Genomic DNA, 13,038 nt, shown 5'->3' on the forward strand with positions numbered 1-13,038 from the left:
AGGCAGATTGTTCATTTAGGAAAAAAAAAAAAAAGAAAAAAATCCCTCTATAGTAAAATTAATCTGAGTTTAAGATGGTGAATGGCAGTATGGTAAAAAGTTGCTTGTGCAACACAAATGTTTGCACCAGTGTAACACTGACTGAAGTAAGCCTGACCATCACAAGCAAAGCGGCCTCAACCATATCTGCAGTAAGATGCCCCCCCATTTCAGCACAAAATCACAGCGACATGGCTTTTACTAGTCATTAACAGCCAAGTTTATGTGTGTGCTTGACTTTGAAACTTTACATGCACACCAATTTTTGCTCAAAGATCTTCCTCAAAAGTGAACAAGTACCTGCAAAGCCATAAAATAGTTCAACAAACAACATACAATTCAGCAGAGATCACTAGGCAAGGGAGGGATTTTGGCTGACGAAGTAAGTTTAGCAGTGTTTGGTTTAGAGAATGTTTACTTTGGGAGATACACAAAAAACTAGCGTCAAAGTTCAGATTTAAACCCTGCCATTCCCCTTACTTGAGCTATTCAACACATCCTTTCTGTACAGTGGCTTAAAGGTAAGCTTCATTTACATCTTCTGTTATTTTAGGTAGATTTGACCAAAGACATATATATTGTAGAGTGGGGGAATGTTTTGCCTGTGTTAAGTGCTGCTAAGCAATAACTGAATGTTGGTGAAGATGAGAATGTAAAGTTGGGAACTACAGACAGCAAATTCTTCTATGCCAAAAGCAGAAAACATTTATCAATGGTTACTGGACAGAGTATCTCAGCCCTAAGGGACTGACTTCTGGGGGCGGGGAAAAAAAAGTAAGGAATTTATGAAGAAAGAGTGAGAAAAAGACTGACTTGAGTCGTTCAGTCACAGTGTAAAAAGCATTTTAAAAGCACCTTCTGTGGATCCTTCCTTGTTGCAAAATAACTCATTTTTGTACGGGATAATCAACTTAAATGCTTTTAGAATTTCAGACTAATCAGTTCAGGGGGAGAGTTTCAAAATTAAACTATTAGTTCAGTTATTTCAGTCCTGCTACAACGTGTTTGAAAATATTTTCCTTCAAGCAATGGTTTTATTCACAGATGTACAGGTATGTATACCTATATATTTTACTTCTACAGAACAGAATTTTGGACTATTTGCTAATTTAAAAAACATTCTAATCAACACTGTAGTAAGATTTTTGTTTTAACAGTGCAGTCCCACTAATGGTATTTAGTGCAAATGCACATCTTTCTCCAGGTTTGTTGCTAAATCCCTACATCTCCTTTATTCCATCAAATTTCAGCTTTGCTCTTCCAAAAATACTCCCATAAAACTCCCATTTTTTGTTGTAGCTACAGAATGTCTGTTTTTCAAATTCTTCAGTACATCTCAGCCTTCTGGTATGCTCCTTTAGTGGATCCTAGTCCCTCCTCCTACCCAGCTCAAATCTTCAAACTTATCTTCACGTCGTATTTTTAGAACACACTAGTAACACAGTACACATTTTAAGTGTGACAGGTTTATAAATAAAGAATCCCACATGTTTTAGATAATGATTTTGTTACTGCTGAAATATGCCAATAACGACTACTTCCATGGGAGGAGGTCTTTGGCAGGCTGGAGGCATTATGTAAGCAAAACCAATTACCAGTAAAACAGATTTAGACATCTAATTAAGCTCTGTTCCACTAAAAAAAAAATGCTGTCGAATAAGGTTAACTATAGACCTTCTGCTGTGACAGAATTCAGCATGGACCTAAAATTAGGGAATAGATAACCAAAATTCAATTAACCTACGCTCTCTCAACTGTGTTGCCTTTCAGGTTTTGACTGGTCAGAATGAAGTTCCTATTTCATTTGCTTGCCCTTGCTCTCACCATAACCTCCACATTTTGTGGAGTCAAGGACTTCACTGAGCATTTTGAAAGCCTTAAAGATGCACAGCCACATGAAAATGGGACCTATGATATGCCAAACTTACCACCGGAGTTCCACAGAGAAAACACTATCACTAATGACTTGATTCCTGAAGAGGAGGAAGAAGAGGACTATCTAGATCTTGACAAGATACTGGGTGAAGATGACTACAGTGACATTATTGATGCTGGCCCATACATGGTTTCTGAAATTCAGCAAGGAAATATTCTTGAACTATTCCAAGGCAAAACCAGAATCCAGCGCCTCAATATCCTCAATGCAAACTTTGGCTTCGACCTTTACCGCAGCGTGGCAGACAAAGCCAACTCTTCAGAGAATATTCTCATGGCTCCTGTTGGCATTTCCACTGCAATGGCTATGATTTCTCTGGGTCTGAAGGATCAAACTCAACAGGAAGTATTATCTGTTCTTGGCTTTCAAGACTTCATTAACGCCAGCACCAAATATGAGCTCATGACTGTTCATAATCTCTTCCGCAAACTCACTCATCGGTTATTCAGGCGCAATTTTGGTTATACCCTGAGGTCTGTCAATGATCTTTACATTCAGAAGGACTTTTCTATTCTGAATGATTTCAGAAACAACATGAAAACATACTACTTTGCTGATGCCCAACCAGCTGATTTTTCAGATCCCACTTTCATAACTAAAACCAACGAACGCATCTTGAAGCTGACCAAAGGATTAATAAAGGAAGCTCTTGTGAATGTAAACCCTACAACGCTGATGATGATTCTCAACTGTCTTTACTTTAAAGGTATGAATCTATTATTTCAGTCTCGGCAATGGATTTTCTGTTTGTAATTCACTGCATACTTGATTAGAAAACCCAGACAGAACTTAAATCTAGTCTACAGTTCAAAAAAGCCTATCGACTCCTTCAGTAAGAAGAATCTATATTATTAGCCCATTATTGCATGTTTCTGTAGCACACTGATGTTCCAGTCATGCTCTGAAGTTAGTGGGTATTGTACAAATACAGCAAATGCTTACTACATCCAAAATCTTATAGTCTAAAAGTGAGACTAAAAAACAACGTATGAATGCAGAATAGCCTCAGAAAGCAGAAGCTTTGTAGGAGTCTCAGATGGTGACGTATTAAGGGATGTGCAAGTTATTAGTTACATTCAGTCCCGCCTCAAGTTACTGGCCTCACTGAAACGGTACAGGTTAATTTCAATTAAAACACTTAACATTTCTGAAGTATTCAGGATTCATAGGAATGACTATAAAGAATTTCAGCTTAAAGTAGGTATTTCTCTACATCATCAGAGCATGAGCCTTGTCAATAAGTCTATACAGGGGACTAAAGAGAATAACCAAACCAGTATTCTTCTACAACTAAAACCAAACAAATTCACTACATAGAATGATTCGGTTCATCCTGCATGAACTGTCTGCTGATATGGGCTCCTACAGGTATCACTATAGGCTGAACAGTTAAAGAGGCTTGAAGTAAAGACTACGATATATTCTTATTATGAATCCTTATTCCATTTCTTTACATTTAATTAAACTAAGCGTTTGTGGTGAGAATTTCAACATTAGTTATCTGCCTCAGATTGCAAGTTTGTTAATTTTTCTACAAACTTTAAAAATAGTATTAAACGAGCAAAAGGTGTGAGGTGCCAATGAAAGATGAACAGAGGGAAAAAAGGAAAACTGTTACTGACTGTTTAAGATGAAAATCAGATGAAGGTGACTTCAAACGCTTGTAAGGAAAACAGATTATCACAAGAGGATAATAATGTTTTTGGAAGTACAACTTACTCCTTTCCATAACTTATAAAGGAGTTTCTTTTCCCCAATTACATCCCTGCTTCCAGAAAATAAATGCTCAAGGGCTCTCTTACACCTGCCTTCTCAGCATTTGATTATATCAACTTATGGGAACACTATTCCTTTAAGTTTATGAAATGTACCTTTTCCCACTCTCTTGCAAGGCGTTACTTCCTTGAATAATGCCACTTGTCTCTAAAAGATCTGAAGCAGTCACTAGCGTAAAATCCAAATAATCCCCTATTCTGAAGTACCATCCAAAAGGGACTTTGTATCCTTAAGTATATCTCTGATGATCATATCATATTAAATACATGGCTTTATTGTCCATTAGACCATCCTAAGAAAAGGATTATGCAAAGTGAAACAGATACATAATTTTTTCACAATTTGGTCAAATTTAAGTACCTTTTTATTTTACTCTGAAGTTAGAAAATACTTGTGCTATCTCAAAATAACAAAAACACCACTAAAAATTAAACGGTTTTAGTATTGGAACTCTTGTCATCAAGACCAAAAAGACTTTTGGCTTTTTCTTCTCTCCATGGAGTCCTGTTAGTCCAAATTGCCTCGGGGTTGTCTGCTGAAGGCTGTAATTTCTAACCCTCAGAACCAAAAAGATCAATTCTATACTTCTGTCTCCCACTCTTTCATCTTACAGCGACAATCTCATGGTAATGCCATTTCGAGTGGAACTGAACTTTTTAAAAGCAAGTTCTGCTCCTGGTTTCCTACCTTCCCCACCAGTCCTTCCAGACATGCTAATTTTTGTTCACATCTTTCCATTTACAATATTTACAGTCTCTACCACTGCAGACAAGTTCTGTTAACCACTCAGAGCTAAGAAGCCTATGACTATTCTCAGGTACACAGAAATGCTCAGTACAAATGATACTGAGTAATGGGATACTCGCCAAACACCACAGACTCAAGCTCCTTTTATATTAACTACCATCAAGAAACTACTGGAAACTATTCATGTTGGTAAGAAGGAAGTTCTATCTCGTACAGGTGTCCAGTTTACCTCCAACTGAGATATACCCTCCATTCTGCAGAGGTCTGAACTATGAGCTTTCTATCAAGTAGGAGCTGGTTATTTTAGCTAGGGTAGAACATGGCAGCTTTTGATAACTGACAAATTTTGACAGATCCAAAATTGCTTCTACGAGATTCTAGTCACAAATGCAAGAGACAAGTTAGTTGAGGTAACTTCTGCCACCACAGATGGGTCTCAAAGACATCTTGGTAGGAAGATTCAAAACAGGAAGCCACAAAAGTCAAAGTGCCAGATGGTTTCAGCTGACCCCAGAAGACCACACGCCTCCTGCTGGAGAACAGTATTTTACCCCAAGAGAAACACATCTGCAAACGTGAATTCAAGAAAAAAGTTCCTCAGCTCGTCGCTTTTATTAGGAGGAGCTAGTAAATGTCTCCCATTCCTCAGGCGATGACAGTGCTGCTGAAGCTCCCCTGACCCACAGCAGCTTCCTGTCTTTAGCTAGCTAGTCCTATGCCTGGGAATTCTGCTCCTTGAAGAACTGCCAAATATTGGGTTTTCCTCAGAAGTGAAACAATTTATTTGAGAATAGCATAATTCATTTTATATGCCATTCCCTTCAGAATATTAACCACAGTCTGATCACTTCTCAAACTGTTCTGTATCAGCCCAATATATGAAGAAACTATTAAATTTAATGCTTTTTTTGTTACTTCACAGTCAATTTGGCAAAGTCAGATTAAGGATCTCAGAATCACTTGTAACCTTTTAAAAAAAGGTTACCAATTAAAGTTAAATTTGTAGCCTTTCTACACAGTTACAGCCACAGTCCCCAGGTACTTGCTTGCCAACAGTGACCTAAAATCCAGAGTTTTAACAGGAAATACCAGTAACCCTATTTCCACTATAAAAGTCTAGCTTTAAAATTCTGCCCATTAAGAAAAAAAAAAAGAGCTTTTTCCAGAGCCTCAGTTCTGAAAAGAGATCAACAGTCATGACACTTTAGAAAAGCACCTTTTACACAGTTGATAAATACCTGGGGTACCCAAAGAATCTTCACATATAAAGATTCAAACCCTGATGGCAAAGCTTTCTGGGCTGCAAAATACATTGAATTGTATTCTCTGGGCATAAATCTGTCAGATGACAGGCTCGTGGGTGTGTGCTGAAATCACATCAAACTGGGTCATAGCATTAAGCACTCAACACCCAAACTCTTCAGGATGTCTTAACATAGAAAGTTAACTGGCTTGAAAGGACTAAGTCAAGGTAATACCTTCAGCATAATACCTTTTTCTGCAAAATGAAAACAGCCATTACTTACCTTGACATTTCTGATGCTTGAAACAGCCTGGTTTCAAGTATCAGATCTCTCAGAAAACACAGCTGTGTCAGTTGTTTTGCTAGGTGCAAACTCTATCAAATACTCTGCACCTGTTTGAACTTTGTAATTCCCAGGTTCCTTGTAGAAAAAAAATTGTACACTCCAAGCCCTTTCAAATCTCCAGCTTGTGTTTACCTGCTTTTGTAATTCAGAACATTCAAATCAGACAAATGTTAAGTTAGAAATAAAGCCAGAAATTTTAAAGTCACTTTAAAACTTGTCTTCTTATTCAGGCTTAATTGAAATCAACAATCTCCTACAGTTATTCCCAATTCATATGAATTAATGTAAACTGTTATTTTGGGAATATTTTATTAAACAAGGATCTTGGGGGTGTTTTTTTTATCTGACTTCTCTATTGTGTTAACAGGAACTTGGGAGAATAAGTTTCCAGTGGAAATGACAATGAAGAAAAGTTTCCGACTCAATGAGAAGCAAACAGTAAAGGTTCCTATGATGCAGACTAAAGGGAACTTCCTCGCTGCTGCAGACCCTGAGCTAGATTGTGGTGTGATCCAGCTCCCATTTGTGGGGAACATCAGTATGCTGATTGTACTTCCACACAAACTCTCCGGCATGAAAGCCCTAGAGAAGCAGATAACACCTCATGTGGTGGAAAAATGGCAGAAGAGCATGACAAACAGGTATCTGCTGAAAAGTACATCATGTTAAAGTCTTAATGTGTTTTCTTGATGAGATTGGCAAAGGTGAGTGAAGAGCACAGAAGATAACATATGATATTTTGATTAAAAACATTAAACCTAAAAAAAAACCCCTAAAAAACCTGATCTATTGAATCAAAAATCAGGACCAGTGATCTCTCAAAATTTAAATGCCATCAAGAAACCAAGGATGATTGAGGGGGAAAATTCTAAGGGAGTTCCAAAATTATTTCTATTAAGTATTTAATGTAGATTTAAAGAAAAAGTTCTTACTGACAAAGTTTACAATGAGGACAAAAACCAGGAGTGTGATAATAACAGGTTATTTCTGCAGAATAATCTCGATCATATGGAAAGCAGCCTATGTTCATTTCAGCATTATGCATTTCAATATATATGTTGTGTAAAGGCGCACATTCAGTAATCAACAATGGACACCAAAATTATGGGAGAGAAAAAAATTATACAGCTTCTCTTGTGCAAGATGACAGACTAGGTGGTATCTCTCTTCAGACTTGACTAAAAGAACTGATTTGATGTGCTATCAGGAACCCAATCTATTTCTATTGTATACAATACGTGACAAATCTCCAATTTAGTACTCCAGATAATCTGACAGTTGAACATCTATTACAAGCATATCCAACCATGTACTGAACTGTTCAAAGCCATATCTCATACACATAAATGTAAATCATTATCAGTGAAATATTAAATTGACAAACTAAGTTTTGGGAGGTGAATTAATTTTTTAAAACACCACTTAAAAGTAATGATGCCCAAGTTTTGAAAGTAAAAGTACAGTAAACAGTCCTGTACATTTCTATGTCCTGCTTGCTAAAAACAGCAAAAAACCCAAATCACAACAGAAAGGTAAAGCAAAGGAGTCATGTAAATATGTATTTTCTTAATGATTTTTTTCATTTGTGTTTTTATTTTTACTAGAACAAGAGAAGTGGTTCTGCCTAAATTTAAGCTGGAGAAGAGTTATAACTTGATTGATTATCTGAGATCCATGGGAATAGAAGAACTGTTCAATGAAAACGGCGATTACTCTGGTATATCAGATGAGAAAGTCACCATTGACAGGGTATTTACTCCTCTTTTCACTCCCTTTCTGATTAAACTGAATCACCTCAAAACATGGCAACACAGTAAAAATAATTCACAGTAAGCTAAAATAGTATTTTTTCTCACCTTTCCTGGGGGACATAGGAAGGATGTGGGTTTCTCTGCATGTCCTTGTCTATTCATATAATGAGGAACATGTTAAATCAGACGTCAAAGGCACTAAAAGCATCACGGTCAGTCAGGAACAGGTTTATTCACAAGCCAAAACCAAAGGATTGCTGCTGCACAGGAGTTACCAGCAAGAGTGTCACAAGGGAGCCACGGAGGTGGCGGGGGGAAGGCTGTGAGCACATCGCTTGAATATACATAGGAGATCCTCAAATTCTTTTTTGTTTTCTTTTTTCTGTTTAAACAGTTCAATCATCAAGGCACAATAACTGTGAACGAGGAAGGCACTGAGGCTGGAGCAATAACCAACGTCGGGTTCATGCCTCTTTCTACTCAGATTCGCTTTATTGTCGACCGCCCCTTTTTGTTTCTGATCTATGAACATCGTACCAGCTGCCTTCTGTTCATGGGTAGAGTTGCCAACCCAGCCAAGTCTTAAAAGCAGAGAAGACCTCCAACACGCTGTTATACGTGGGCTGTATCATTACCAGTTAATATACCAGTATTGTAAAGGAAATTTTATTGTCATATTAGCTAATACAAAAGCCACTGGTATCAAAAGAAAATATATTATCTACAGGTAGTTTCACATGAATGGACTCATAGCAGTAGATAATTTCACTGCAATTTAAAATGGTTAGTGCCAGGTATCGATACAAGTGTATTAAGAAAAAATAAATCACAAAGTAACTTAGACTTTGTGTTCTACTTCAGTGTATAAAATATAATCAATAAAATATTTAGACTATCTGGATTCTTGAAGTTTAGCTCTAAATTTGTGCTAGGATGCCTATTTATAATAAATAGGAATAAGGAAATCCTGAATACCGGGCCAGTCTTAGAAGCCTAAGTCTGTCCTGGATATTTTACATAATCTAACTTGAAAAAAGAGTAGGTGTCTACATTCTTTCTTTTGCTTGCATCATTTAACATTCAGCAGACTTACACACCGTGAACCTCATGGACCAGTGTACCAAATAAGAGGAAATAAAAACATCTCGGAGGAATGAAATACTAATGGATCCACTACTTTTCCCCAACCTAACTTGTATGGTTTCAATACAGTTATGTCATCAGTGGTATTAGAACTAGGCCAGCCAGGTAAATTATATAAAGATCCTTAGAATACCTTTTATAGTGAAAGCAGCTAGCAAAATGCTCTTTTCACTGGCTCGATATCACCTAATACCCTCTACAAAAAAGTGTGATTTATAGCAATGACAACATTTATTGAGAATTCAAATATACTCTCCATACTTGATTCAATGGACAGGACCTTTCAAGTCAAACTAAGACTGTAAAGCTCTCTGAATCATTCTGGTAACAACATGAATGCTGTACCAAAAGCCTGTTTCACATTTGAAAAAGTGAGAATTTACCTTCAGTCTGCAGCATATTACTACCTACCCGCTACAAGGAACAGAGTTGCATCTTACATTCAAGTTATTAAAGCCAATGAACACACTCACCTTTGCACACCTTCCTTTGCATCATACCTTTTAAAAAAAATGTGCCTCACAATCCAGTGGGGGTATTTTTATAATTATTTGCCATATCAAATATTGTAGCTATCTAAATATGTTCATATTATAAATTTGTCTTATGTTAGCAAAAATATGCAAATTAAACTATAAACCAACAGTTAAGTATTAGGAATTCTCTTAAAAATGTGTTTTCCAATATTTTTAACTTACTGATTTAATTTTGCTTTTATATAGTGCCATTTGTAATTTTGCATCTACTACAATTATTTGTCCCGATACACAAAGCTTTTTAACATGACAGCCAGTGAAATACTAGTATTAGATGATGAAGGATGATGAAGAGTTGATATCAATTAGGAAGCTCAGTTGTTTCTCTATTCCTGTCTCACATTGTGCTTACTTATAAGCCCACCATGTGGGGGACTATTTGCAGTATTCACAACAGAAATCATTAACATCCGTATACACATTTTACTGTTTTATCTATATTAAAAAAGAAAAGCATATTCAAAAGATTAAATATTCATGCCCCAGATTTAAATTAGTCTATTAATGATTAAATGAGTTGGAGCATCTGAAACATGGGGGTTTTGAGACCTAAGTAACAGGAATTATTCAAGAGAGAGAGTTCAAGCAGAAAAGCAAATCAGCTACTGCTCAAACCTTATGATCATCATATATTGTGCAAGAAAGTCAAATATTTGCTGCAACAACCATAATGTAACCATTAACTCTTGCTTCAGATTCTGGCACTATCTGACTCTATTTAAAGGTCACATTGGTTAAGAAAAATGCAGTTATCACCAGCTATTCAGAACAAATATATCATCAATAAAAATTTGCAACAGAAAAGTACTTTCATAACTTTTACATGAAGTCTCTAAGAAGCACTAATCTTTTCTCAATATGCAAGGAATGATCTTGCTCTCACTCAAATCAGTGTTGGCATTACTAACAGCTGAAAACTACTACCCACTAGAACGTATCTCTCAACACACTACTAGCTAGTTCATGGAAAAACTGAGCACCTATTCAATAACGGCGATCCAAGACATTTATAAACACATTCTGTAAAGCTAGGATCTGGCCCTTGTGATTGCTGGTGAATTCAGGAAGCACTTATGTTGGAAACTGGCAGAAAAGACAGGGGAAGGAAAGGAACAGTTCTTTGATCTTTAACCAGTGCTAATTTAAGCTCTTCTCTTTGAAAAGCTTCAGTAAGGAGGTCTGTGAGGGCACAGTATGAAATGAATGATTTTCTTCTGCTTGTTAATGGCTGTGCTGTATGAGCAAGTTACAAGCAGCATGCCTACTGCAAGTATGTAATATTTTTTCCCATTCTGTCCCACTAGCTGAGCAGGAAAAGTTCCACAGAAGAATTCAATTTCAGGAGGGGAGAAAGTAACATGATGGTTTTCTGCTCTGCAGTAAGTTTAAGTAATCTACAGATCTTTTAGACATTTTTTGTAGAAGCTACAGCAGTTAGGCAACTAGTCCTACTGACTTGGAAACCCATCTTGAATATATCAATTTTTCTGTTGGAGCTCTAGAATGGTTGCACACCAATTTTTGACTTAGTAGTTATACTTTGTTAAAAAAAAAAATCTTTTTCCCCTGAAAAAGTTGTCATCTGAGACCGAAACCAGATATACATCAAAATAAATTAGTCTGGAACAGACATCAGTGTCCTTGCACATTTCCTAAAATGCTTTCAGCTTGACAGCCAATTCTTGTTTCAGAAGACACAGGATACTTCCTCCCCTTCCTCCCTCCTTTCTCAATGATTCTTTTTTTCCTTTTAATAAGAAGAATTCAATGTGCTGCCAAACTAAGATTTATTTTTAACTTAGTTTTAACTTCTCCTCAGGCCACACATACGTGCTGTTTATTACACTGTATGCAAAACACTATTCAAAGGAATATCCCCTGGGGTATTATTTAGCTCATGAATCTCTTGAATTCATGACTAGCAACAATCTAACTCCCAATCACAAAAGATTCATTATTTTAAGAGATATGTCATCATTAAACAAATGTTCCCCCCCCCCTTAGAGCAAGAAATACTATTTTACAGTACAATTATATTTCTCTTGGATGCTTACTTCTGCACTACCTGTTAATCAAACCATTTGATCATGAAATAGCATCAATATTTTGAGATATGTGAGAAAAATTATTCTGTTTGCAACAACCCAACCATTGGATACTCACCACAGCAATAACAGGAATAAGCACACCCAGATTCCCTGCACTGCTGGAGGCCTGAAAAAGAAAAAGGAAGTTATCAAAACATCTACAAAAGCATTTCTAAAATAGCTGCTACAAGACGTATTTCAAGCATCAAACATTCCTACTGTCTATGCCATTTACAACTCCGTATCTTGCAAATAGATATGCATAAGGTGGCTGAGAGAGCACTCCAGACCAAAGGATTGGGACACCCAGGAGTCTTCCAACAAAGCTTTTCAGGCACCTCATCACAGGCTGGGGTGCCCCTTTCAGCCCAGGGTCTCCTATATCTGGAAGTCAGATATTTTGCCCTGAGTTAAAGGAGGGGAAATATTCATTGATACCATTGATATCTCCCCTCTAAAGTCTTTCCCTACCTCCCATACTCTCCACCTTGGATTTGGGAGGGAGAGAACTCTGCAGTTTCCTCCTTATGAAGAGAGACCAGGTACAGTGACCACTGGTCCCACAGGGAGGAGACAAGGCAGACATGCTAAAAGGGTACAGCGTTGCATGAAGTGGAATAAACCAAAAGGAAGCAATTTAAAAAAAAAAGAGAGAAGGGAGAGAGGTGAGACGCAAATAGTCCTCAGATAAAACAATAATGATACAACCCAACTAATACACAGTTTTAGTTCTTTCCTGTAATGTCCAAGATAAAGCAAAACAAAAGATGGACCCTTGAATATTTTTGAAGGGGATAAAAGAACACCACTCAAATCACTCCAAGGGGTAAGAACAACTGGAAAAAGTCACTGTATTTGCACTGAGGATGAAGAATATGCAATGATTTCCATCCCTGGGCATACTTAGGGAACGTTTGTGTAACTATTGGCAATAGAAAAAAAAGAAAAAGGTATTTTTCTTCCCTTCACTGAATCTACTTTTGCATGGTTGAAAGATCCGGTTTAAAACATAACAAATAAGCCACTGAAGCATTTTAATGGTTAGTGAGCAAATGTAGTGCATGAAAAGGTATGCTGAGAAGCAGAGGACATAGGCAAACTATCCGACAACTATCAAACAAAAACTTGCTTTTCTCTGGGAGCAGTGCATGTGCAGTGTTTTATCTACTTTAACTCTTTTTGAAAATTAAGTAACTCAGTGTTTAGAATACCTTTCATACCTTTTACTTTAAACTGAATAAAGAATGTTCTAAGAAAAACCGCTATCAGTATTTTCATAATAAAGAAACACTGCCTCCTAGCTCAAATCCATGTTAAATCAATCACGTATTTTTCCGTTTGCAGGCAGCTTTAAGTCAGTGCAGTGATTTGTTTCCCATAGTGATTCCAAAACTGAAACAGTGGAAAAATATCCCTGAAAGGAGGAGGAGGGTG

The 13,038-nt window shown here is 36.9% G+C and overlaps 2 protein-coding genes across 4 annotated transcripts in view; one reads left to right on the forward strand and one right to left on the reverse strand.

Moving 5' to 3' along the window:
• Positions 1–13,038, reverse strand: part of PI4KA (phosphatidylinositol 4-kinase alpha) — a 62,303-nt gene that overhangs the window by 29,501 nt on the left and 19,764 nt on the right. For both annotated transcript variants that reach the window (XM_074844469.1, XM_074844470.1), the window contains exon 19: positions 11,681–11,731. In XM_074844469.1, the coding sequence (XP_074700570.1) occupies positions 11,681–11,731 (51 nt within the window). The remainder of the gene's footprint in view (positions 1–11,680; positions 11,732–13,038) is intronic.
• SERPIND1 (serpin family D member 1) lies at positions 446–8,739 on the forward strand. Of its 2 annotated transcripts, XM_074844471.1 has the most exons (5): positions 446–560; positions 1,810–2,681; positions 6,455–6,728; positions 7,692–7,836; positions 8,233–8,739. In XM_074844471.1, the coding sequence occupies exons 2-5, from the start codon at positions 1,826–1,828 to the stop codon at positions 8,422–8,424; spliced, it is 1,467 nt and encodes a 488-aa protein (XP_074700572.1). In that variant the 5' UTR covers positions 446–560; positions 1,810–1,825; the 3' UTR covers positions 8,425–8,739. The 2 variants fall into 2 exon arrangements, with proteins under 2 accessions (XP_074700572.1, XP_074700573.1); XM_074844472.1 differs by lacking the exon at positions 446–560 and having other exon boundaries at positions 1,684–2,681.

The sequence above is a fragment of the Strix aluco genome, chromosome 18, assembly GCF_031877795.1.
Source record: "Strix aluco isolate bStrAlu1 chromosome 18, bStrAlu1.hap1, whole genome shotgun sequence".
In the NCBI taxonomy this organism is placed as follows: Eukaryota; Metazoa; Chordata; class Aves; order Strigiformes; family Strigidae; genus Strix; species Strix aluco.